The 22,226-nt window shown below is 41.0% G+C and overlaps 1 protein-coding gene and 1 long non-coding RNA gene across 8 annotated transcripts in view; one reads left to right on the top strand and one right to left on the bottom strand.

The window, feature by feature from the left end:
- Window positions 1-22,015, top strand: part of HDAC7 (histone deacetylase 7) — a 462,051-nt gene extending 440,036 nt beyond the window's left edge. For 6 of the 7 annotated variants that reach the window (XM_068267312.1, XM_068267314.1, XM_068267311.1 and 3 more), the window contains 5 exons: window positions 6,486-6,604; window positions 6,697-6,830; window positions 8,112-8,196; window positions 11,554-11,698; window positions 14,594-22,015. In XM_068267312.1, the coding sequence (XP_068123413.1) occupies window positions 6,486-6,604; window positions 6,697-6,830; window positions 8,112-8,196; window positions 11,554-11,698; window positions 14,594-14,645 (535 nt within the window). In that variant the 3' untranslated portion in view covers window positions 14,646-22,015. Of the gene's footprint in view, window positions 1-6,485; window positions 6,605-6,696; window positions 6,831-8,111; window positions 8,197-11,553; window positions 11,699-14,593 lie in introns of those variants that run through there. The other variant, XM_068267318.1, reaches the window with a different exon arrangement.
- On the bottom strand, window positions 7,510-11,039 carry LOC137545745 (uncharacterized). The gene is made up of 2 exons (XR_011026089.1): window positions 10,964-11,039; window positions 7,510-7,843 (listed from the first exon to the last, which is right to left on the bottom strand). It is a non-coding gene; the product is annotated as an uncharacterized lncRNA (long non-coding RNA).
- Window positions 22,016-22,226: the final 211 nt, after the last annotated feature.

Genomic DNA, 22,226 nt, shown 5'->3' with positions numbered 1-22,226 from the left:
CCGCCGCTCCCCCGCCTCCTCCTTAGCTCCGGTCCCCGCCCGCATCCCTTCCCTCCAATCAGCGGGGAGGGAAGGGACGCGAGCGGGGACCGGAGCTATGGAGGAGGCGGGGGAGCTGCAGAGATTGATAGGCAATTGTAAACAGTCGGCTGGTGACACGCTGCGTGTCTACAGCGCGGCTGTGATTTATGGGGGGGCAGAGCAGAGTGCAGGTGGGCCCTGGAGGGACAATATATAGCAACAGAGGCTGGTGATTCTATGCACAGCCAGCCTCTGTCTGCTATTAGGATTCTTAGAACCCACCTCGGGTTCACTTTAAGAGGCTAGGTTCAAATAAGGGGGGTAGGTGAAATTTTGTCAAATGTGGCTACACCCTCATTTTCACCCACACAACCAGGGCTGTGGAGTCGGTACAAAAATCCTCCGACTCTGACTCCTCAGTTTAGGATTCCTTCGACTCCGACTACTCGACTCTGACTCCTCTAATTTGCATATTACAATCTCGTTGATTGAAAGTATGTAACATGAAATTTGTCTATTGACTTTTAAAATTCCTAAGCGTTGGCCGTTAACTGAAGGATATGTAGACTGCCATATTTATTCCCTTTAGTCATAGACTAAAACTATTTATTGAAGCAGCACAAGTAACTAATTTTGATTGGTTTATTTCATTTTTGTGCACTAAGCACAGCTATTACTGTGTATATAAATTATTTATGATGACTATTATCTGAGAAATAGAAAATGTTATCATATTTTCTATTTTAATTACAGTTTAAATTCATTAGGAGTCGAAGTGGGTGCATTTTTCCCCAACTCCGACTCCACGACTCCGACTCCACAGCCCTGCACACAACTACAGTGGCTGGATAGTGTAATGGTTAAGGGCTCTGCCTCTGACACAGGAGACCTGGGTTCAAATCTCGGCTCTGCCTGTTCAGTAAGCCAGCACCTATTCAGTAAGGAGTTTCTTGGGCAAGTCTCCTTAACACTGCTACTACCTACTGAGTGCGCTCTAGTGGCTGCCTCGCAAGAGCTTTGAGTCCGACAAGAGAAAGGCGCTATACAAATACTGCCATTATTACAGTATAAGCCACTGTAGAGCGGTTCAGTCAGGTGGGTGGAGGGGTACGGCTGTTATCCTCCCATGCTAAGAGGCACAGAATAATGTTGGATCCTGTCAGCTCTCTGTAATGTTTGTGTACTATACAACTTTACCCTTAGCAGACACATGCAATTCACGTTTTCTCCTAGGTGATATTTCACAAATTATTAATTAAATACATTTTAAACCGTAAGCACAAAAGAAAATACTCAACATAACTTTGATAGAACTTTTCTCACCTACTTTTTCATACTTTTTCAATTGCAAAGTGCTGAAAAGTTTTATTTTAAAGAAAAGATAAAAAATGATCTCCTAGGGGAAAACCGAGGAGAAGTGAATTCAGTATAAGCTAGTACTCGCCCATATGCAATTGCCATAACTTTTTCTCTTGGCTTTTCTACTAGGTGATATTTTTTAGAAGTTTTAAACCACCAGCTAACTAGAAAATACTCAAAATAATTTCTCTAGTACCCTTTCATCTACTTTTTGGTGTTTTTTTTTTTTAATCAGCAAAGTGCTGATTAAAGGTGCTGATTAAAGAGAAAATAAGAAATTATCTCCTAGGAGAAACGCAGGAGAAAAAGTGAATTGCATAGGAGTCACATATGATACAGATTTGCTGTAAAGATAATAGGAAACCTTATAGGAGAATTTCATGTTAAAACATGCTTGTTTTCTACAGCAGCGTACATTTCTAAATCTGCTGATCTTTTTCATATGCAGTTTCCAGAACATGTAATCTCTGATTGTAGACGTTCTCATTATATACTCAGTTTCTGTTGCCCAGGTTTATGACAGATTTGCTTTAAGTGTTGATTTTATATGCATGGAATGTACTAATCGAGTGAGTTCACTGCTTGGAGTGACTCTAAATTAACCTGTTTGTTGAGACCATAGCATGCAGCCCGTTGCCGGGCACTGTATGGCATATACAGGCCATTTTAGGGACAGCACTCTTCACTACCAGCACCAGTCCACCTGGTCCTCTTTCTGCTTTGCTGAACCTGTTTCTAGTTTCCTTCTCAGCTCACTCTGTCTTGTAATGGTGAAGATCTGTGCGATCCAGATTCACCTGGCAGCTAGTATGGTGACATTGTGCATAGCTGTACTGTCAGCCTCTTTGGCTTCCCTTCCTTATTGTCATCCATAGACTAGTGACAGCACCTCCATTGGCAATCATGCTATGCTTATTGGCCTCTGAGGAGCAGAAAGGGGTGGAGCAGAGCTATAAGTCAGAGTGCTCAGAGTCTGTATTTGGGTTATTTTCACAATTGTGGGGCTTTATGGATGCATAACTTAGAGTGGAACAATAAAACCTGCATACACTTTGTGATACCAGCAACAACACCAGTCCGCAGCCATTGTAAATCGTTTTACCTCTTATTGGAGTTTTTTGCAACTTTTCTATTTATCACTGCTTTATAAATAGAGAAGGTGGACAGTATTGCTGGTTTTCTATCTTTATCACCACAGCTGCCACATGACAGCACCTTGCCCCTACAGCTGTTCATAAACTGCCTGACCTGACTTGATCCAGCCAATCACTTTTATTTATTCTTAAAGCACACCTGAACTGTGAAAAAAAAATGCATGCACCGTGGTGAGCAATCCACTTGGGTTGCTCACTGCTGTCCAGGCCACACCTCCTGGATTGTGCAGGCGCAAAATGCTCACGGCTACGGGAGTATGATCAAGGAGAAGTGTAGGTGGGCCACACACTTTAATTGGAGTGACAATAGCACAATGGAGGGAAATCCAAGCGCCCCCCCCCCCCCCCTGGGTTTTATCACTGATTTAAAGAAAGTCAAATCTGTTTGATTGGCTTTTCTTTTTGCTATGAGTCATCTTTTTTTACCATCTTTTCATCTTCACATTTGGCGAAAAATCAAAGCATTGTAGATGGAAGCAAGGTAAAGTTATAGGTTGGTGTTTATGAATGCTTTATAACTATGCAATATATGGAGAGTGGAGTTTCCACAAAAAAAACCTAGAAATTGAGGTTAGCTGGTTGATTAAAAAGGAACGGATTTGTTTTTATAGAGACAAACAAAATGTAGGCCAGTTTTCCACAACAGACAATAAAAGGTTATTTTAGATTTCTAACGGGCACTGGCAAACAACAGCTGGGATCAGGTTACTTGGTGCTCTAGTTTCACCTTTCCTCACTCTGCTTTTTAAAGAACAACATGTTGTGTTTTTTTATTAAAACCCCGTCTTTGGACAGTATCCAAGATATCCATTCCTGACTCTCACACACTCCTCTGAAACAAGAGTTAAATAATTTAGTTAATCCCTGTACCCTTCGAGAGCAGGTGGTGTGAAGCCTTGGTGCTCATGTTCCAAGGTTTGCACACCATGGCAGTACAAGGAGATCCATTGCCCCTTCCTGGACTCTATCCACTGTATTTTTCAGGTTATAAAATAGGTGCTGTGAGACTCTCCTCGCTGCAGCTCTGTGACACTCCAAGGCAGGCTCATCATAACTGTGGTGAAGATCTCTTTCTACCAGAGTTCTTTGGGGAACTAGAACTTAGGCGATGGGTTCTGAAAGCTCCCGAAGTATCAATTTTTCAGTTGACAAATGACAAACCCTTTCTGATAAGAAACCTTGTATCCTATCCTTGCTGAATGTTGCGCACTATACATCTCTGTTGTGAATGAGTTAAATAGAATTTTTTGATGTGACTGCTGTAGCGTCTTAATTCTCTTCCACATTATGAGCTTGCCTCTTCCTGCCCAGCAGCCCCCTTCCCTCTATTCTACATCTGGTTCAGTTTTACATGAAAGACATTCTATAAATAGGGTTTTTGCACAAAGTAAGCATGATTCCGCTCACAGCTTTGCTCAGGATCCTTCTATCCTCTTTGCTGCCTTTTTATGAAGTCTTGTTGCTTCTTGGGAGATTGTCAGCTCTCCGGGACAGCCAATCAGCAAGTGGGAAGAAGCATCTGTGTAATCAGCAGATTAGCCAAGATGGGTGCTGAAGTCAAGCTGTTGTCCATTGCGCCATGGAAACCTGCTATGGTTCAGCAGCGATAGAACAGCCTCGGGCGCATGCATACAGCAAAGACAGTCATGTTAGCATTTCAGATTTCATTTACAGAAATCCCGTCTATCAGTTGGCTGCAATCAATTTAGAGGTCTGAATGAGTTTGTCTCAAGACTGCACAGCTCTATAGAATTAGTGATAGTGTGCGTCAAGTGTTCAATAAAAAGTCAATGCTTAAGCCAGGGCCGGGCCGAGGCAGAGGCTGGAGAGGCTCCAGCCTCAGGGCGCAGTGTAGGAGGGGCGCACAATTCATTCAGTTGTCATTCCCAATTGTGTTTGAAGCAGAAAGAAATAAGAAAAGGGGATACATGGCAGTGACTGCAAGTCAGATAACTAGAGATTAAGGTATTGGGGAGGTTGGGGGCCCTGGGGCGCCTCTTAGTCTAGTAGCAATCAGTGTGTGGCGGCTGGGGGGGAGGGATGGAGGGGCGCACTTTGGTGTCTCAGCCTTGGGTGCTGAAGGACCTTGTCCCAGCTCTGGCTTAAGCACAAATGAGTCAGGAGTACGGAAATAGGTGGAAAATGAGAATAAACAGACTGTATGTAATCTCCGCTTTCAGATCTACTCCTCTGTATGTGGCTATTTGTAGGCCGCCCACACCTCACTAATACCAGGAAGCCTGAAAGAATGCTATACACATGGCTGGTTATGTTAATAATGAAATCACACCAGCCTAAGAGGCGGAATGTGTCTCTGGCTAACAATATGCCGATCTTCTAAAACCGGTTTTAAATATATATTCTGCCTACACAACTCCTTTAATGGCATTGGTTCTTACCAAATCGGCTAAAGCATTTTTAGACTTTCAGGGCTAGCGTTAGGAGCATCACACTTCGGCACCATTCAGCTTTGAACCTGCAGACAGGATCGGGGGTATTCACTTACATGCGCTCTTCAGCGCGTCATGTCTCTCTGATACTTCCTCCTTTGGGTTTGGAAGGAGGAAGTATCAGAGTCACCTGATACACCCCATGAACTGCAAGTAAATGAACTCCACCTGATCCTGCTTGCAGGGTTAATGCTGATTGCTTCTGAAGTGTAGTGATCGGGTGAATTCAGAACAATGTTCGAAATTCAAACGCCAACACTATTCAGGGCTAGTTTCCATAGTAATTTTTTTTCCACAATTTTTGGCCGATAATAATTAGATCACCTGATGCTGCGTGAGAACCTTTCTGATGATTGGCTTTTCATCCAAACTAAGTAATGCTGGCTATGTATGGCCAGTGAGAATCTAGTAATGCCACGTCGGTATTCATGTGTGCAGTTTACCAATGGACCAATCAAATGCAGCTGCCTGAATATACATCCACTGGGAATTATTAGCATTTCATTGACCGTCCTTAACGCTGAACTTAGAAACTCGCTAAAATCCCTTCTTTATACGTTTCCTCGGATGCAGCAAACCTATAGTAAGCAGAGAACATGGTGGCTTTAGATGAATTCAACTAGCCCCATTCCCTCCAGTCTTCAAAGGGTTATTTCCTACAGGTGTCTTGCTTGTATGTAAAGGACCATGTGGAATAAGGGAGTGGCCAGCAATTGGGATTATAGTGTAGTATTTTACTTGCTTGTATAGTGATGCACACATTGACCACAATTGAAGAAGATAACAAATGCTTGTGCAAGTGCCACTCCTGTGCCGCACATGCACTTTAGCAGAATAGCCGGAGTTACATAAACATCCTATTTACACTAAAGTTAGGCCGTTTATAGCTGTCCTAAATGCAGGAAGTGGTTAAATTGTATGTACTCTTTATGCAAATGTAATCTATCCTCTGTATAATAATCAGAGTGCTCAAATGTTACCTTTTGTGTGAGATGAGGCTTCTGCAGACAAAAAGATAGTCTTGAAATTTTTGTCACATGACCAGAAGCAATTGGGACTTTCGCCTTGTACACAGGCTAGAGGGTCCAATAAACAAGCACAAGCTGCTGATATGATGCTTTTGTAGTTTGGCACGAAATGAAACAGTCCTATAGCTGAGGTTTAAAGACACTGGCCCATATGCAAGTAACTTCTTCTCCTGCGTTAAACTCCTAGGTGATATTTTCAAACTTATCAATAAAATGTCTTTTAAGTCACCAACAAGCAAGAAAATACTCAAAATAATTTTGATTGTACTTTGTCAACTGCCGCTACTTTTTGGTACTTTTTCAATTGCAGAGTGCCGAATAGTTATTTTAACTAGAAGATGAAAAATGGTCTCCTAGGAGAAAACTCAAGAGAAAAATTTAATTGCATATGGGCTACTGTGCTTTAACAATTATTGTTAGTAAATTAGCATCCTTAATTGTTAATTCATTGTCCAACTCTGTTCTCATTACAGAACGGTGGTGATGCCGATTGCTCACCAGTTCTCCCCGGACATGGTCTTGGTCTCAGCTGGGTTTGATGCAGCTGAAGGACACCCAGCTCCTCTTGGAGGATACAAAGTGACAGCGAAGTGTAAGCACAAAGGAGACTATTAGTTCTCACGTGTTACTGATGGGTTTTATGTTATAATCTGACTCTAACTGATGCCTTGTTTCCGTGTTCAGGTTTTGGTTACATGACACGCCAGCTGATGAGCTTAGCAGGAGGCCGTGTGGTGCTGGCTTTGGAAGGTGGTCATGACCTGACAGCTATATGTGATGCTTCTGAGGCCTGTGTATCCGCTTTACTGGGCAATGAGGTAAGCAAAGTGCCTCACAATTACTGTATGTGTAATGAAGGCCCGTGCTCTACTATAAGCCTTCCCCAGAAAACAATCTGCTTCCAGTGTAAATTCCAGGCTTCATTCATAAAGTTAAAGGGTACCTGTAACCTTTAAAAAAAAAAAAAAAAGTTGGATACCTACAGTACCTAAATAGACCTCTGGATAATCCAGTGGTTTCCCCGATCTTCCTCCATGCAGGGACCCTCTACACTTCAACATTAAAGTTGAAGATTGCTTGCGGCTGCACTCCTCTCCATGTAACAGAGTGGCCGTACTGTGCAAAGTTCTGCCTGTGTCTGCGCTGCATCATGGAGCCACTCGTGCACAGTCTTTTTTTCCATGCACAAGGGGTTCCATGGTACTGTGCAGGCGCAAACCCACACAGTACGGCCTGCACAGCGCGGCCACGCTTATGCACGGAGGGGAGTACGGTTGCGAAGATGAAGAGAATCCCAGTTGGCGGAGGATTGGGGAAGCCTCCGGATCATCCAGATGCTTACCCCTACTGATGTAAATATGTAACTTTTAGTGCCAGGCCATTACTATACATATTAGCTTAATAACTGGCTACAGGTTTTAAACCATGAACAACATGTGAGGTTGATGACAGGCCTTATCTGAATTATGTGAATACATACTCTGTAGCAAGGATAAGTACATTTACGATGAATTTTACTCTTGATATAATGTCCTTTCACAACATGCAGCAGATGCTGTTGGCTATTGGCTGGCAATATGTTGTCAATCACATTTCCATGTTTTGAACACTTCAATAAACCCCCAGAGCGGGAACAGTGCATTCAAAGCACTATCCACTCAGGCTTGGTCCATGGGAACCGACCCTTCTTTAAACCATGTATTTCTCTTATCTCCAGACTCATTCAGAAGGGCGAGTCAATCAGCTTCATTTTTGTTACGAATGTCCCAGTGACTTCATGGTGTTTACCGTAACTTTATATAGAATCACTTGTGTACTTCATAACTTGTATCTGAAACAAGAAATGTGTGTATTATCCATAGCGATTGGTATGCTCCACATTGAAATCTGTAGAAGAAGCAACTAGAATCTGGTTTGCTTTGGATCACACCGTTAAACCTTCCACATACTGTTATAAATAGAGCCTTGTGTTATTGACGCGTATGCCTTTAACCGGGTATTACAAAAATATGAGGTCCCGAGTGAAGATATGTTTATTATCTCCTGATGGTCGTATTTTATTATGCTCAACCCCTAAACTGTCCTCCCTTCATTTCCAGCTGGATCCCCTCCCTGAAGAGACGCTGAGGCAGAGGCCCAACCCCAACGCTGTGCGGTCACTAGAGACTGTTATCCAAGTCCAGAGTAAGTCTTGTGTTGGCCTGTGGGTGGTATCTGGTGTCTGGAAGAGGACGCACCTCTGTCAGTGAAAGCTGTTTGCCACGCAGTGCTCTGTACTGTAATGCGTGGCAAGAACTTGCAGCTGGGGAGTACACAGAACTTTCCTTCACACAAATCTGGAAGACATAACTTCAAAGTACTTGTCACAAAGCTCCCCCATGTAATAAATCAGTCGCAAATGCTTCTGAGATTTCATTTCAATTAATACCAGAATTTAATGAGAAATCGGCAGCTAGAGTCGCATTTAAACTATGTCTGAGGTAGCCAATTTGGCCCAAGCTGCTGAATGCTTTTCAGCACAAGTCTATAAGTACCCAGACCGCACCCCTCCCCTCCCTCAGTGATCACCCTGGAGGCAAGGATGATCTGGATGTTATGGTTGTCTTTTATATGCTATAGCTGTGCTGTTAAGCACGCTGGCTTATGAAACTCATTAAAGTCTGCATTGTACTTCTATATGCAGCTATGGTTAGAATCACACAAGTATGGGGTCTGCTGCTTGGATATCTTTTCTGTTATAATATAACACAACCAGAAATCCCTGTACCTTTGTATGCTTAAACATTGACTGACTGATGGCCATGAATATGACTTTTTTCATGAGTGACAGATGGGAAAGATACCCCACGCTGCCAATATGTCTGATCTTTGCGGGTTGAAGTTATCTGCAAAGTATGCTGTGCTGAAAGTAGAAGATGAAACTTTTGTTTGTGTTGGATATTGTAGTGAAGAGCAAAAACTTGTATCAGACTTTCACTAATTGTATCCAGGAGTGTGACTTCCCTTGACTTCCTGTCCCATATACACTACAGGAAGACACCTCCTTTAGAGAAGGAAGAATCCCAACCAGGGCTGTGGAGTCGGTACAAAAATCATCCGATTTCAACTGTGTCGCCTCAGTTTATGAAACCATCAATTCCCCAAAATTGCATCAACTCCGACTTCACAGTCCTTGCAGGGCTATGGAGTGGGTACAAAAATAATCCAACTCCGACTCCTCAGTTTATGACACCTCCGACTCCAGGTACCCCAAAATTGCTCAGACTCTTTAGCCCTGATCCCACCTGTGACACAGTTACTAATGTGACTTGTTTGAAATACTCTGCTAAGGACTGAAAAAATTGATTTATTAAGGCCGTAGACCAACAGAAACATTAGTGATCCCATATACATGAACGGCAATTAAAGAGGAACTCCAGTGAAAATAATGTAATGAAAAGTGCTTCATTTTTACAATAATTATGTATAAATGATTTAGTCAGTGTTTGCCCATTGTAAGATCTTTCCTCTCCCTGATTTACATTCTGACATTTATCACAAGGTGACATTTTTACTGCTGGCAGGTGATGTCAGTGGAAAAAGATACGGCTTGCTTTTTTGGCAGTTGGGAACAGCTGTTATTTCCCACAATGCAACAAGGCTCCCACAGTGTGATGTCAGAACCATGGTACTGACTTCACACTGTGGGAGGGGTTTCACCTCAATATCAGCCATACAGAGCCCCCTGTATGAGAAAAGGAAAAGATTTCTCATGGGAAAGGGGGTATCAGCTACTGATTGGGAAAAAAGTTCAATTTTTGGTTACGGTTTCTCTTTAAATGAAAAAAAAACCTGCTACTGTTATGCTAGGTACACACCATACAATTTTCTGGCAGATTTACCTGCCAGATCGATCACTTCCAACATGTCCAATCTGATTTTCAATCAATTTTTCAATTTTCAGATAGTTTTTTTTTTTGTCGTTTTTTTTTATCGATTTTCATAGAACTGAACGAAAATTGATTGAAATAAGGATCGGAAAATCGATTGAAATTGGGACATAATGGAAATCGATCTGGCAGGTAAATCTGTATGGTGTGTACCTAGCATTAGGCCTTGTTTCCATCCAGTGCTGCGGGCAATGCGGTTGGCTGCCGCAAAGCACAGCGGTGCGATTTTCCCTGGTGCAATTGCAATTCTATTCATAATGGATGGATGGAGAATGTAAATGACCCAAAACGCATGCAACAGTGTGGTGCAATTCTGTGGTGAATCGCTGTGCATGGATGGAAACATCAGACAGTGCAATCTATGCAATTTCTGATGTTCCCGTGGATGGCATTGCATTGCATTTATTAAATATGGCTAAAATCATGTAGATGGAAACGGGGCCTTACGTGGCAAGTGTTTTCACCTCTTACGTGGGTCATATCAGAACACAGTGAAGCTTGTTGAAAGGTGGGTGAATTTAGAAACTCCACTTTTGCAGCAACCTCAGCAAGATCTTTCCTTTGAGATGTCCAGGTTAGCCTTCCTATTATTATAAAAAAAATACCATGACAGGTGTGCACATGATTGCAGTAAAAGAACTGCTAGTTCATGAACATTTTCAGTAATTCTCACTATGTTCTGATACGACAGGAAATGATGGGTAAGTGGACGATATGTGATGGACAATCAAATCGCAGTCACAGTTGGAAGAATAATGTACTCTTTTGTAACAGATTGCTAAAAGATGCTATGAGATAGCTGTATAGACACTAGATTTTCTCATCCAGTGGGCTCTAATGGCGCTGAAGCAATGAAACTCTAACATCTGTACATTTCAGTAGTGTGCGGAGGGGACAAGAGGGGACACATGTCCCTGGGCGCAACACTCTCAGGGCGCAGAGGTGGCTCTCTGGTTGCAGCTCTCTCTCTCTCTCTCTCCCTCCACCTGTGCAGGGGACTGCAAATGTTACAAAGGACTCACCGGCTCTGACGTTCCAGCGATGATGTCATCTCTCTTCTGCAGCATGGCCAGCATTGTCTCCTTGGTAACAGTGGTGGTCTTGTCACATGATGCCGCTGTTACCAAGGAGAGGAGGCTGGGCGCTCTGCAGAGGAAAGATGACATAATCGCTGGAACATCTTCTTCTGTGGTGAGTCTTCTACTGTTACATCCGCACTCTGCAGAGGGAGTGAGTGAGACATCTGGCTATTGAAAGCAAGGTGGACATCTCGCTATCTATAGGGGGTAACGGGGCGCATGTGGCTATCTAAACAGCATTTGTACATTTGGCTCCACCCAGGACCACACCCTCATTCATTTGCATAGCCACACCCATTTTGTCCACAAGGTGGTGCCCAGGCCCTGAAAACCTTAGCTAGGCTTGTCTGGTTATGTAATGACCTCTGAGTACAGTACTAAATCTTATCACCATGTGATCTCTATTCTAGCTACAGAGTCTTTTTTTTATATGCTTAGCCTTCACAACCCCTTTAGGTAAAACTCCTGTGTTTGTGGTCAGTGGATACTGGAAGCTGTATAATGTTGAGTAATGATGTGGTTTCTCTCTACAGGTAAATACTGGACATCGGTCAAACGTTTTGCCTCCAAGGTTGGGTACTCTTTCCTGGAAGCACAGAAGCTCGATCGGGATGAGGTGGACACTGTGACAGCTCTAGCCTCTCTGACAGTGGCATCATTAGCAGCAGCTGAGAACAAGTAGGTGTTCCAGATGACGTCATTGCACAGATGCCAAAGCATCTTATGTTTACACTTATGACCTGTCCATGATGTGTATTCAGCTTATATCCTGATCTTCAGAATGTGTACATTGCAACAATGTGAAGGAAAGATAAGGGACGGAAGGCACAGCTTTATGCCTGGTACACACCAAGCAATTTCCTGTCAGATGGATGCCTCAAATCGATTATTTCAGACAGTTCCAATCTGATTTCCGATCGATTTTGTATTGAAGTGATCGGAAATCCGATCGGAGCTGTCGGAAATAATAGATTCGACCCGTCTATCTAATGGGAAATTCCATGGTATGTACCAGGCATTAAGATCTCACTCTACATTTGAGGCAGGGATCACACTTGCCCTATTCTCGTGTGTTTTTCTGCAATTGGAAACCTCATTAGAACTGACAGCAAGTGTAAATCAATAGGCCTGCTCATAGCTAATGCGATTTTCTGTTTGCAGGAAAGAGAAAAAAACATGCTTTTTTCGACCGATCGTTACACATTTTTGTATTGCAAAATATAATTTATCAGCCACAGGGCAGGCACTGTTTTTTGCGAACTGATACAAATTGTATGTAATGGGAAATGTGCACCGAAACATGTTTTTTTGTTTTTTTGTTGTTGTTTTTTTGTGTGATCCCTCCTGCTTTTGTGTTGTGAGTACCACGATCTTCCCACTTAAGCTACTCCTACAATTTTGTAGGGTTTCTTAAAGTAATATGAAACTCAAAATTAAATTTTAACTCTAAAGCATTAAACATGGCAAAAAAAAAGTCCTAATATAAAAAGACTAGTCTAATGTCACTTGTAGGCTTATTTACACTTCACTGCAGCTAACTGATAACATGCCTGTTGCTGGATAAATTATCAGATTGTCTTGTAATTAAAGTGCACTCAAAGACTAGAACGGTCTCTGCTTCCCCCTGGATACAGCACACACTTTTTTGCATTGTTTACTTAGTACACCTCAACACAATCTGATAATTTCAGAGGGCAACAGCCAGCTTATCAACTAGCTTCTTAGCGAATTGGAAGTTGGAGTTATTAAAGTGGATCAGAGGTGAACTTTTACACATTGCATAATTGTGTTCCTTTCCTGTTGTTTATAGGGCATTCCTCAAGCCAAATACTTTTTTGTTTTAATGCTCTAATTCCCTATAAACTAAAAAATCCATGTCCACAAGTTTTCAGAGAGCCTTGGCAGTAGCAAGGGCTCATGGGAGCTCAGTCTGGGCAGGAGGAGGGGGAGATGTTACTAGCCATTGATTTCAGAGGCAGAGGGGAGGAGGGAGGAGGAGAGAGGATTAGGCTGATGGCTCAAGATACAGATAAGCCTGCCTCTGTGTAATGTTTACAAACATGGTTGGTGTCATTGTATCACAGGAATAAATAATCATATTCTATTAAAGCTGTTTGCAGCTAGATTTGCTGTGTAAACCATCTAAACTTTAGATAAGCTATATAGACAAGTTCGTTTTTATAGTTAGTTTGTCATCGCGGATCCGCTTTAACCCTTCCAGTAACTTGGAAATCACTTTATTTTCCTATTAGTTTTATACTGTGTTTAATGAGCTAGATGAAATTTGAGTTTCATACCACTTTAACCTGGGAGTTAAATTAGTTCTTTGCAAATCTCTCAATCCCTATTTTTTATCTTCCATACATATGTAATGCAAATTGTATGCAGCTTGGATTTGGGCCAGTCAAATGCACTTCCTGCAACTTTGGACTGGACCAGTTCCAGACTGCGTTTTTAGAATTTGGACCCCACGTTTAACTTAAAGAGAACCTGTACTGAGTAAAAATATTTAAAATAAACACATGAGGTAACTTCAAATGAACATTGCATAGTTACCTTGCCATCAGTTCCTCTCAGAAGCTCACCATTTTCTTCTGACAATGATCCCTTCCAATTCTGACAACATTTTGTCAGATCTGAAATATATCAGTTGCTGTCAGTAAAATATCAGTTGCTGTCAGTTATAGCTGAGAGGAAAACTGATGTACCAGGTAATGTCCATGTTTCCCTATGGCTGAAGTGGGCGATGTTACAGTTTAACTGTGTGCTGACCAGAAAGCGGTTATGGGTAATGGCTATTTTCAAAATGGAGGACGGAAAATTCCCTTGATCACAGTGTGCAAATAGGACGCGGGACAGGAGAAAGACACTGAGGAGTAGACTACATGGAAGGTAAGTATGACTTGTGTATGCTTATTTTGACTTTTAATTATCAGTTCAGGTTTTCTTTAAGGTGTCCCCGAGGCGAAAAGAGTTAATTTCTAGCCATGGAAGTGACAGCTTCTGTCTTGTCGGTACCTTTGTCGGGAATATAGTAACTCTCACTGATAAGCAAATTACAGCCATAAAAGTTTTCCTGCAGAATCAATACCAGTTGCCTGGCAGCCCTGATGGTCTATTTCTCTGCAGTAGTATCTGAATAACACCAGAAACAAGCATGCAGCTAGTCTTGTCAGATCTGACTTTAAAGTCTGCAACACCTGATCTGCTGCATGCTTGTTCAGGGGCTATGGCTAATAGTATTAGAGGCAGAGGATCAGCAGGGCTGCCAGGCAACTGGTATTGCTAAAAGGAAATAAACATGGCAGCCTCCATATACCTCTCTCTTCAGTTCCCCTTTAATAGGCTGCCACTGATTAGAGACAGTAAAACATTCAACCTACTTTGTAAATGGTTAAATATAAAAGAAAACCCCTGGGATAATAAAAAAAAATCCTTTTTAGTAGTAGGTGGATATAATTGTTTATCTTTTCAGTTTATTTTTTACCTTGGGTTCACTTTAAAACATGACATTAGGAATGCTGCTGGCCGAACTGTAAACACTTGGATAATCATGTATATTTACCTCTTCAGCAATGAACATCAGGAAGAACCGATGGAGGAAGATGCCCCAATGAGTCTATGACCTGATGAAGTTGACAAGCCTCCTAATGGATCAGCTTGATCTGCTGCTCGTCCTTCACATGGTGGTGCAGTTTGCACTATTTGTCTTATCTCAAGATGACCTATCTTCAGATCCATGAACTCACCATCCTTGAAGTCACATCACGTCTTACACGAGTTTATCATGGGATCTCGTCTGAATAACAAATTCTTATTTGTTTCCTGAGCACATATATCTGTAAATATAGGCTCTATTGTCATATTACTGTGGTTATGCACCGGGAGAACATTGCTGAACTTGACCAAAGATTTCACTCACCATGAGGTGCTTCTCACATAAGATGTCAAAAAATGACCCTGTCCATATTACCAAGTTCTATATAATAAGTGTACATACCTGTGGAAAAATTAACCTTATATTTCTGTAATTTACTGTCTTCATTTAAAGGCAGTTACACATAAGATACTTCAGATTGCATCCAATAAACGGAGTTACCAAAGCCAGGATTGGTAGAACTTTTTCATGATTTTTTTTTTTTAGTTTTTCTGGAAATGTGATAACCGTGCCCAATGCCAAACTGTGCTTTTGTGAAGACACCTCATCAAATCTCTTGACTTTTGTAAAACTAAATGGAGCAATTCAGGGAGATCCTGGCTGCAGCTTCACCAAAGTGGACTTTCCTCAACAGGAGACACTTCATGTAGACCACTCACTGGAGATCCACACCTTGCTAATGAAACGGGACGATTAAGTGCCTGGCACACCTGGAAGGTTCAATATGCCTTTTCGTTATCTAAATGCTCCCCATGACCACTAAACTCTTCTTGGACGAATGGCTTTTATGTTCATTTGCACTATGGGGGAAGTCAACCCTCACACACCACAGACAGGATAAGAACAATATATTCTAACAGACTGTGTAAAAAAGAAAGAAAACTGCAATGAATCCTTTCGCTGTAAAATATTTGCTTGATGAGACCTTTTGAACAAACGCTGCAATATAAGAATCATGCACCATTTGGGGATGGAGGATAAAGGAGAGTTTTTGTTTTTTTTAAGAGTTATGTAATGCAGATATTACAATAAGTTGTAACTAGTACTGTGTGTTGGTCATTTTTTTATGTGCTCGTATGGCAAAGTCTTCTGATTATAGTCCAATTGTTTAAACATTCGTTTTCACAGATAGATGCACTTTTTGGACCTCTACATTTAGCTCTAGCTGCTGATGACTAATTATTTCATCCACTAAAACAAACCCTCAATTCAAAGTGTCAGGTCTGTGGGGCACGGGTCAAACTCTGTTTTGTAATAAAAAAAACTGGTGAAAAAAAGTGACCAGAAACCATGATAGCTGAAGTGTATAAGGAATACATGAAGTGTATAAGGAATAGCAAGATTCATTTATAAAGTTATGTTGTAGAAAAGTCTGCTGCTAAGAATTAAAGGCTTGCCTAACTAGCCAAGCTTGTGTTGGCTGTGTCCCTAAAATATTGGCTTCACCCCATTTGTGGGTTATCCAGTGTAAGACAAATAAGACTGCCATGTTTATCCATGCAATATTCATAGGTTGGAAATGATGAAATACACCAGAGACCTCCTTACCAAGCCGATAGACAAATGAGGAAATACATCAGTGACTTCCTCAAGAATCAAATAGACAAATGAGGAAATAAACTAGTGACTTCCTCACCAGGCCTATAGACAAATGAGGAAATACACCAGCGACTTCCTCGCCAGGCCTATAGACAAATGAGGAAATACACCAGTGACATCCTCACCAGGCCTATAGACAAATGAGGAAATACCAGTGACATCCTTACCAGGCTTATAGACAAATGAGGAAATATCAGTGACATCCTTACCAGGCTTATAGATTAGAAATACGCCACTGACTTCCTCACCAGGCCTATAGACAAATGAGGAAATACACCAGTGACTTCATCACCAGGCCTATAGACAAATGAGGAAATACACCACTGACTTCCTGACCAGGCCTATAGACAAATGAGGAAATACACCACTGACTTCCTCACCAGGCCTATAGACAAATGAGGAAATACACCAGTGACTTCCTCACCAGGCCTATAGACAAATGAGGAAATACACCAGTGACTTCCTGACCAGGCCTATAGACAAATGAGGAAATACACCAGTGATTTCCTCACCAGGCCTATAGACAAATGAGGAAATACACCACTGACTTCCTGACCAGGCCTATAGACAAATGAGGAAATACATTAGTGACTTCCTCAGACCTCACCAGGCCTATAGAGAAATGAGGAAATACATTAGTGACTTCCTCATCAGGCCTATAAACAAATGAGGAAATACACCAGTGACGTCTTCACCAGGCCTATAGACAAAAGGCAGTAATGGTCTTGGTGAGAGGAGCTGGGACCTCAAGGGGGGATTTCAGCTCACTGTAGTGCACTGGTGATATGTTTTCAGATGAATCAGACCGAAACACCCACATTTTAATAAAGTGAGGTGTGGTTACTGATATACTAGAAAAGTCCAATTTGAGGTGAGCCTTAGTGGAAAATGCAGAGTCCTTACTTAAAATAAACTGGTTAAGCCAAATGGAGAAAGAAAGTTCACAAAGATACTGTCCCAGTGGAGTTCTTCATGAGACCTTATGGAGTCGATGGAATGCACTAGATGGATTAAGCTTTGAATAAACATCCCAGACAAGTTTATTCCTTGTTAATGAAAATAAACCTTTCATGCGCTGTATATTTCATTTTCAAGGCATTCACCATTGTCTTCCTGAATTCTGATGAGCGGTCTGTCTATTCTTGCTTAACCACTACAGAAGAATGCCATTAGGTTAAATGGCTCCTCAGTTCCTTATTGACTGACTGACTGTATAGCGGTTTTGCACCATCTGCACAGAAAAATATGATCATATAGATTCAGCTAATACACAAGTCCTGCTGAGAATCATGTGGCTTAGGGGGTAAGCGGGGGGGATTTACACTGGTACTGCGCTTGTGATAGCTTTCCTTTTATCCTCCGCCAGGCTTTTTTTGCTTGCTACATTCACGATTCTTGTCAGTCTCGTAGTTCTAAAGATCTTTGAAGTGATTTTTAGTGGAAACAAAAACTAATAATGTGCACCTTTCCATTGCCGCACTTCATGCCCCTGTCAGGTGTGATGACTGTGAAGCACAGTTGTAAATCAAACCGTTAACTTAATCCTCTTCTTGCTGGGCCCTCCAGATCAAACACAAGCTTTGTATGTTTCCCCAGGATCCAGGTCCACTCTGGACAACTGCTTTCTGCCCTCTCCACCACAAATGGTATCGGCTTTATAAGTCATTACTATGTCAAAAAAGGGACCGAGTTGCATTTAACTCAGACATGATAAAAACTGGGAGATAGGCATTTTATCTTTCATACTGACCAACATCTGGTCTAGATAAAGCATTGCGTTCACTGTGGGACTCTTGAAAAGTTTCACCATACAAAAACATTTCACCCCCTCAATGTAGAGCTATCTTTGTAAGTCACACTGACCTGGTAGGAATCACAGCAGCTTCAGGACCACCTCTCTGTAAATAGCAGTAGAGTGTAAAAGTGACAGGACATTTCTAGACTTCCATCACTGTCTATAGAAATTAGGACAGATATTGTAAAATAAGAATATGATGAAAATAACATGGATTGAGGCAAGACTGTAAACCACAAATAATTCCGGGTACGACAATTGGTGTACTTGGCGAGTAAAGGTGATTCTGATACTGAAAAAAAAAATGAATCAACATCAGCAGGGATTAAACCCCACAATAATCGAAAAAAAAACATTGTACTGCTGTGTTTTAGCCATGCACTCAATTCTGGTCAGCCAATCAAAAGTAACCTCAGTTGAATACTTTATTGGCTCTTTGTTGTTTTTACAGGATCTTGGACTCGCATTTCAGAAATGTTTATGTAATTTACAGGATAATCTGCATCTAGTGGGGTCAGGGACGGATCTAGGGGAGGGGGGGGGGCAGACGGGTCTCTTGCCCCAGGCGCAGTTTGTTGAATTCTTAAAAAGGCGGCAAAATTTGGATGGGGAATGGCAGTTTAGGCGCCAAAACCTGGCCTTTAGGTGCCAAAACCTGACCTTTAGGCGCCAAAACCTGACCTTGCCCCAGGTGCAACTTGGTCTAGATCCGTCCCTGAGTGGGGTAGGTCACTGTTGCCAGTTGCACCTGTGTGACACTTGAGTTCCATTTTACTAAGATATCTGCAGTGGCCTCCCAGTATCCTCAATGAAGAAATCATTGAGCTAGCAATACTGAATTAATTAAACATGGTCTGTTTCACCTCATCTAGTTCCCAGACTACCTAGCAAGCTCATGGTGAACCAGAACTCATTGGAGTGTGTAAGGGGCTACAATGATCCAAAAAGCCCTCTTACTAAAAGGCTATGCAAAACAAATATTTGCCTTCTTCAAACAGAAAGTATTTGCGATAATTCAGATTGGAGTGAGCATATGATGTCTCCCACGATGCATCACTGCTGAATATGCAAATCATCCTTGGTTGTCCCTGTAAGCTAAATGCCTCCAGAACCACTGGAATGCAATGATGCGTCAGCTTGTTACTAGTACAACAAAGGGCGATTTGCATATTCAACAGTGATGCATTATGGGAGACATCACATGGTCACTCCAATCTGAATTATCGTAAATACCTTCTGTTTTAAGAAGGCAAATGTCTGTTTTTCATCTAGGTCACATTAGGACCTAAAGGGAGATGCTGAGCTGCAAGGTTAGTCAATGCTCAGTCGTGTGATTGCAGTCTCATGCAGATGTCCCCAAAGAGAACTTTGGATGCTCCATACAACGGTAGTTCCACAATTTCCAATTTACTATCTAGTATTTGATATGATCCAGCTGAAGGTGGCAAATCCCAACCATTTAATAGCAGACTGTTTTATTAATCCAGTCTTGATCTGTAAGATCCATTTTGGGACCCTACAGATGCTTGTAGATCTCAGAAAACACCTTCAAATCTGGCCCATGGTCTATCTAGGGATGCATTATAAAAACCAAGTACTTTAATGACAATCTTCTTTTTTTTTCTTTTTTTTTTTTTCTGTGTAAGCAGGTCATTGAATGCTAATTTAATTAGTTATTATTCATTTCAGTACTTAGCACTCTGCCAGTGAACAAGCCTGTTTATTTTAAGCCATTAGTGTAATGGTGAGTGTTGTCTGACATTATGAACTACAACACACCAGTTGTTTTTAAAGGTAAAGTATGAGGTTTTTATTATATCGTGATTTTTATAAATTGGGTAGCTATGCATATTACCCATGACTATTACACATGCTTGCCAACAAGTAGTACTCGAGATTGTATTTTGACTAAAAGCTGTTATCTCAGTTGGTGTCTAGTACGGCACCACATCACTGTGAAATGCTGAGTAACTTAACCTATTTAAAGCATATATGTCTAAAGGGCTGCACGGTAATTTGGGTGCCGGGGATAGCCGCTAGTAGAAAATCCGTGAAAATTACCAATATATTCCACTATTGAGCAATGGGTAATAGGGTAATATGATAGTAAAAGATTGTTAAAAATGACCAATATTCTACTATCGCTAAACCGAACCCTATTCTTACTTGAACCATCCCTCTATCAATGCCTAACCCTAACTGACACACACACCCATTGCAATATCCGCTAATATTTGTGTCATCTTCAGCTTTAAATACGCCTTCAAAAACCTCCTCTGCAGATATTCACACCATGTAAAACTGATAATTATTTAGCAATTTACCCCCTGTGCACTACGGTAGCTGCAATTAACATTGCGGCCTATACGGCACCGATTTTTTACTGGAGTGCCACAGGCACCCAAATTACCTGTTTTTTAATGCTGCCACCCAATGAGCATATATGTTGTTCTGAACAGGGAAGGGTCATGCCACCTGGTGGTTAGATTGAGTACATGTTCAAGATTCAAATACAGTATAACATTAAAATGTTCATTTTTGTTAGGAACCATTATTAGTTAAACATAATAATCAATATACTAGAAAAAGTTTCAGACTGTCAACTTTGTTTAGAACTTTTTTATATATATTTTAATGACAATACACAAATCATTGTTTTAAACTATTCATTTTGTACTGGGTGGAGTAATATGCCATAAAGAAAAAAAAAAGATCTTAAGTAGCTCAATACGTCCCCAAAAATGTATGCAATACTATGGTCATCTGTGATCCTCTGTGCTTTAAAAGCAAAAAAGTACATTAATTTATTGTATATTCTAATGTCTTAATCTGTACTCCTAGGAAAACATGGCTGACTATTCAAAGATAACAGATGCCACCAAAGAAAATGAAATTTAATAGTGAATGTACTAACTTGGTTGATAACCATTAAGGTCAAATCTTTTAAAATGAAGTACTTTCCAGTACTCTACCCAGTCTGTAAAATAATAATAAAAAAAATTAAAAAATTGCCTGAACAGCAAGCTGGACATTTAAAACCATGCTGGATCATTTGATCCAAGTGATTGTAGATAGTTGATAATTATAGTTATATGTAGAAGAAGATATTTCTATGGATACAATCAGTTTTTTTTTCCCAGCAAAACAGACCTTTGTACTTTTTTAACGTGTTTAAAATGCAAAAAATATCTATGGGCTAATTTTTACCATTTAAGCGTAAAGATAATTAAAATGTGTACTAATTTTCTTTTTGTCTAGTCAGATGCCTTGGTTTAAGCTCCATGTAAAGTTAGATCGTTCCCCCAAATCTAACCTGTTCAATGTGAAAAATATAATTGCTATTCTACTGCAGACCACTTGAGGTCACCGTTTTCAAAGCAGAGAAGCTGAACGGCACCTCGCAGAATGTCAGCAATAATGTTTATTTAGAAGTTGAGGTAAAACTTAATGTTCCCGTATTCACTCCAGGTGTTAGGTGACTACCAAAAAATTTGCCTTTTTAAAACCGTGTGCTTTTTGCGATGTTTCAGACCTGCGTGTCTTTGCAATGAAATTCATTCATCAGCAGATTTAAAATAAGGGAAAACCTTAGGGAAAGACGACCATGAGCTGTATGCCAAAGACTGTAACTGAAAAAGGGCATATGTCATTGTGTATATTTCTCCTGTGCATGCTCTGCATTCATTGTGTAAAGGGCTGACACTTGTGTACAATGCCAGTCGTGTACAATGAAAATGTTTCCCAAAAAAAGGAGGCTCACTTTCGTGCTGTAAAAACTTTTCACAAAGGCACGTTTTTACCACTCTTTGATGCTGTCATTACAGTTTGGGATTCAGACCTCCTGTTTTGTCTAGAAGAAAATTATAAATATATATGTATATCTTTATATATTTTTTTGCAAAAAATGAAATTTGAGTAATAAAATGTATTTTGTTTTCTTGAACTTTGGTGTATGACTTTTACATATGTGTGTATGAGAGAGAGTGTGGTCTTAAGGGGCCCATACACTGGTCGATTTCAGCCATCAATCAATCAGAAATCGATTTTCAAATCAATTGATCGATTTCTATGGATTTGATCTATATGACAGGATGGCAGATCTAGGCAGATCTAGGTTGATCTGCTGCTGTTAGCAGATCTATGGCCCATAGAGT

Source organism: Hyperolius riggenbachi, chromosome 2, assembly GCF_040937935.1.
Source record: "Hyperolius riggenbachi isolate aHypRig1 chromosome 2, aHypRig1.pri, whole genome shotgun sequence".
Taxonomy (NCBI): domain Eukaryota; kingdom Metazoa; phylum Chordata; class Amphibia; order Anura; family Hyperoliidae; genus Hyperolius; species Hyperolius riggenbachi.
The sequence above is the reverse complement of the archived record's forward strand: the minus strand, read 5'-3'. Positions and strand labels throughout refer to the sequence as shown.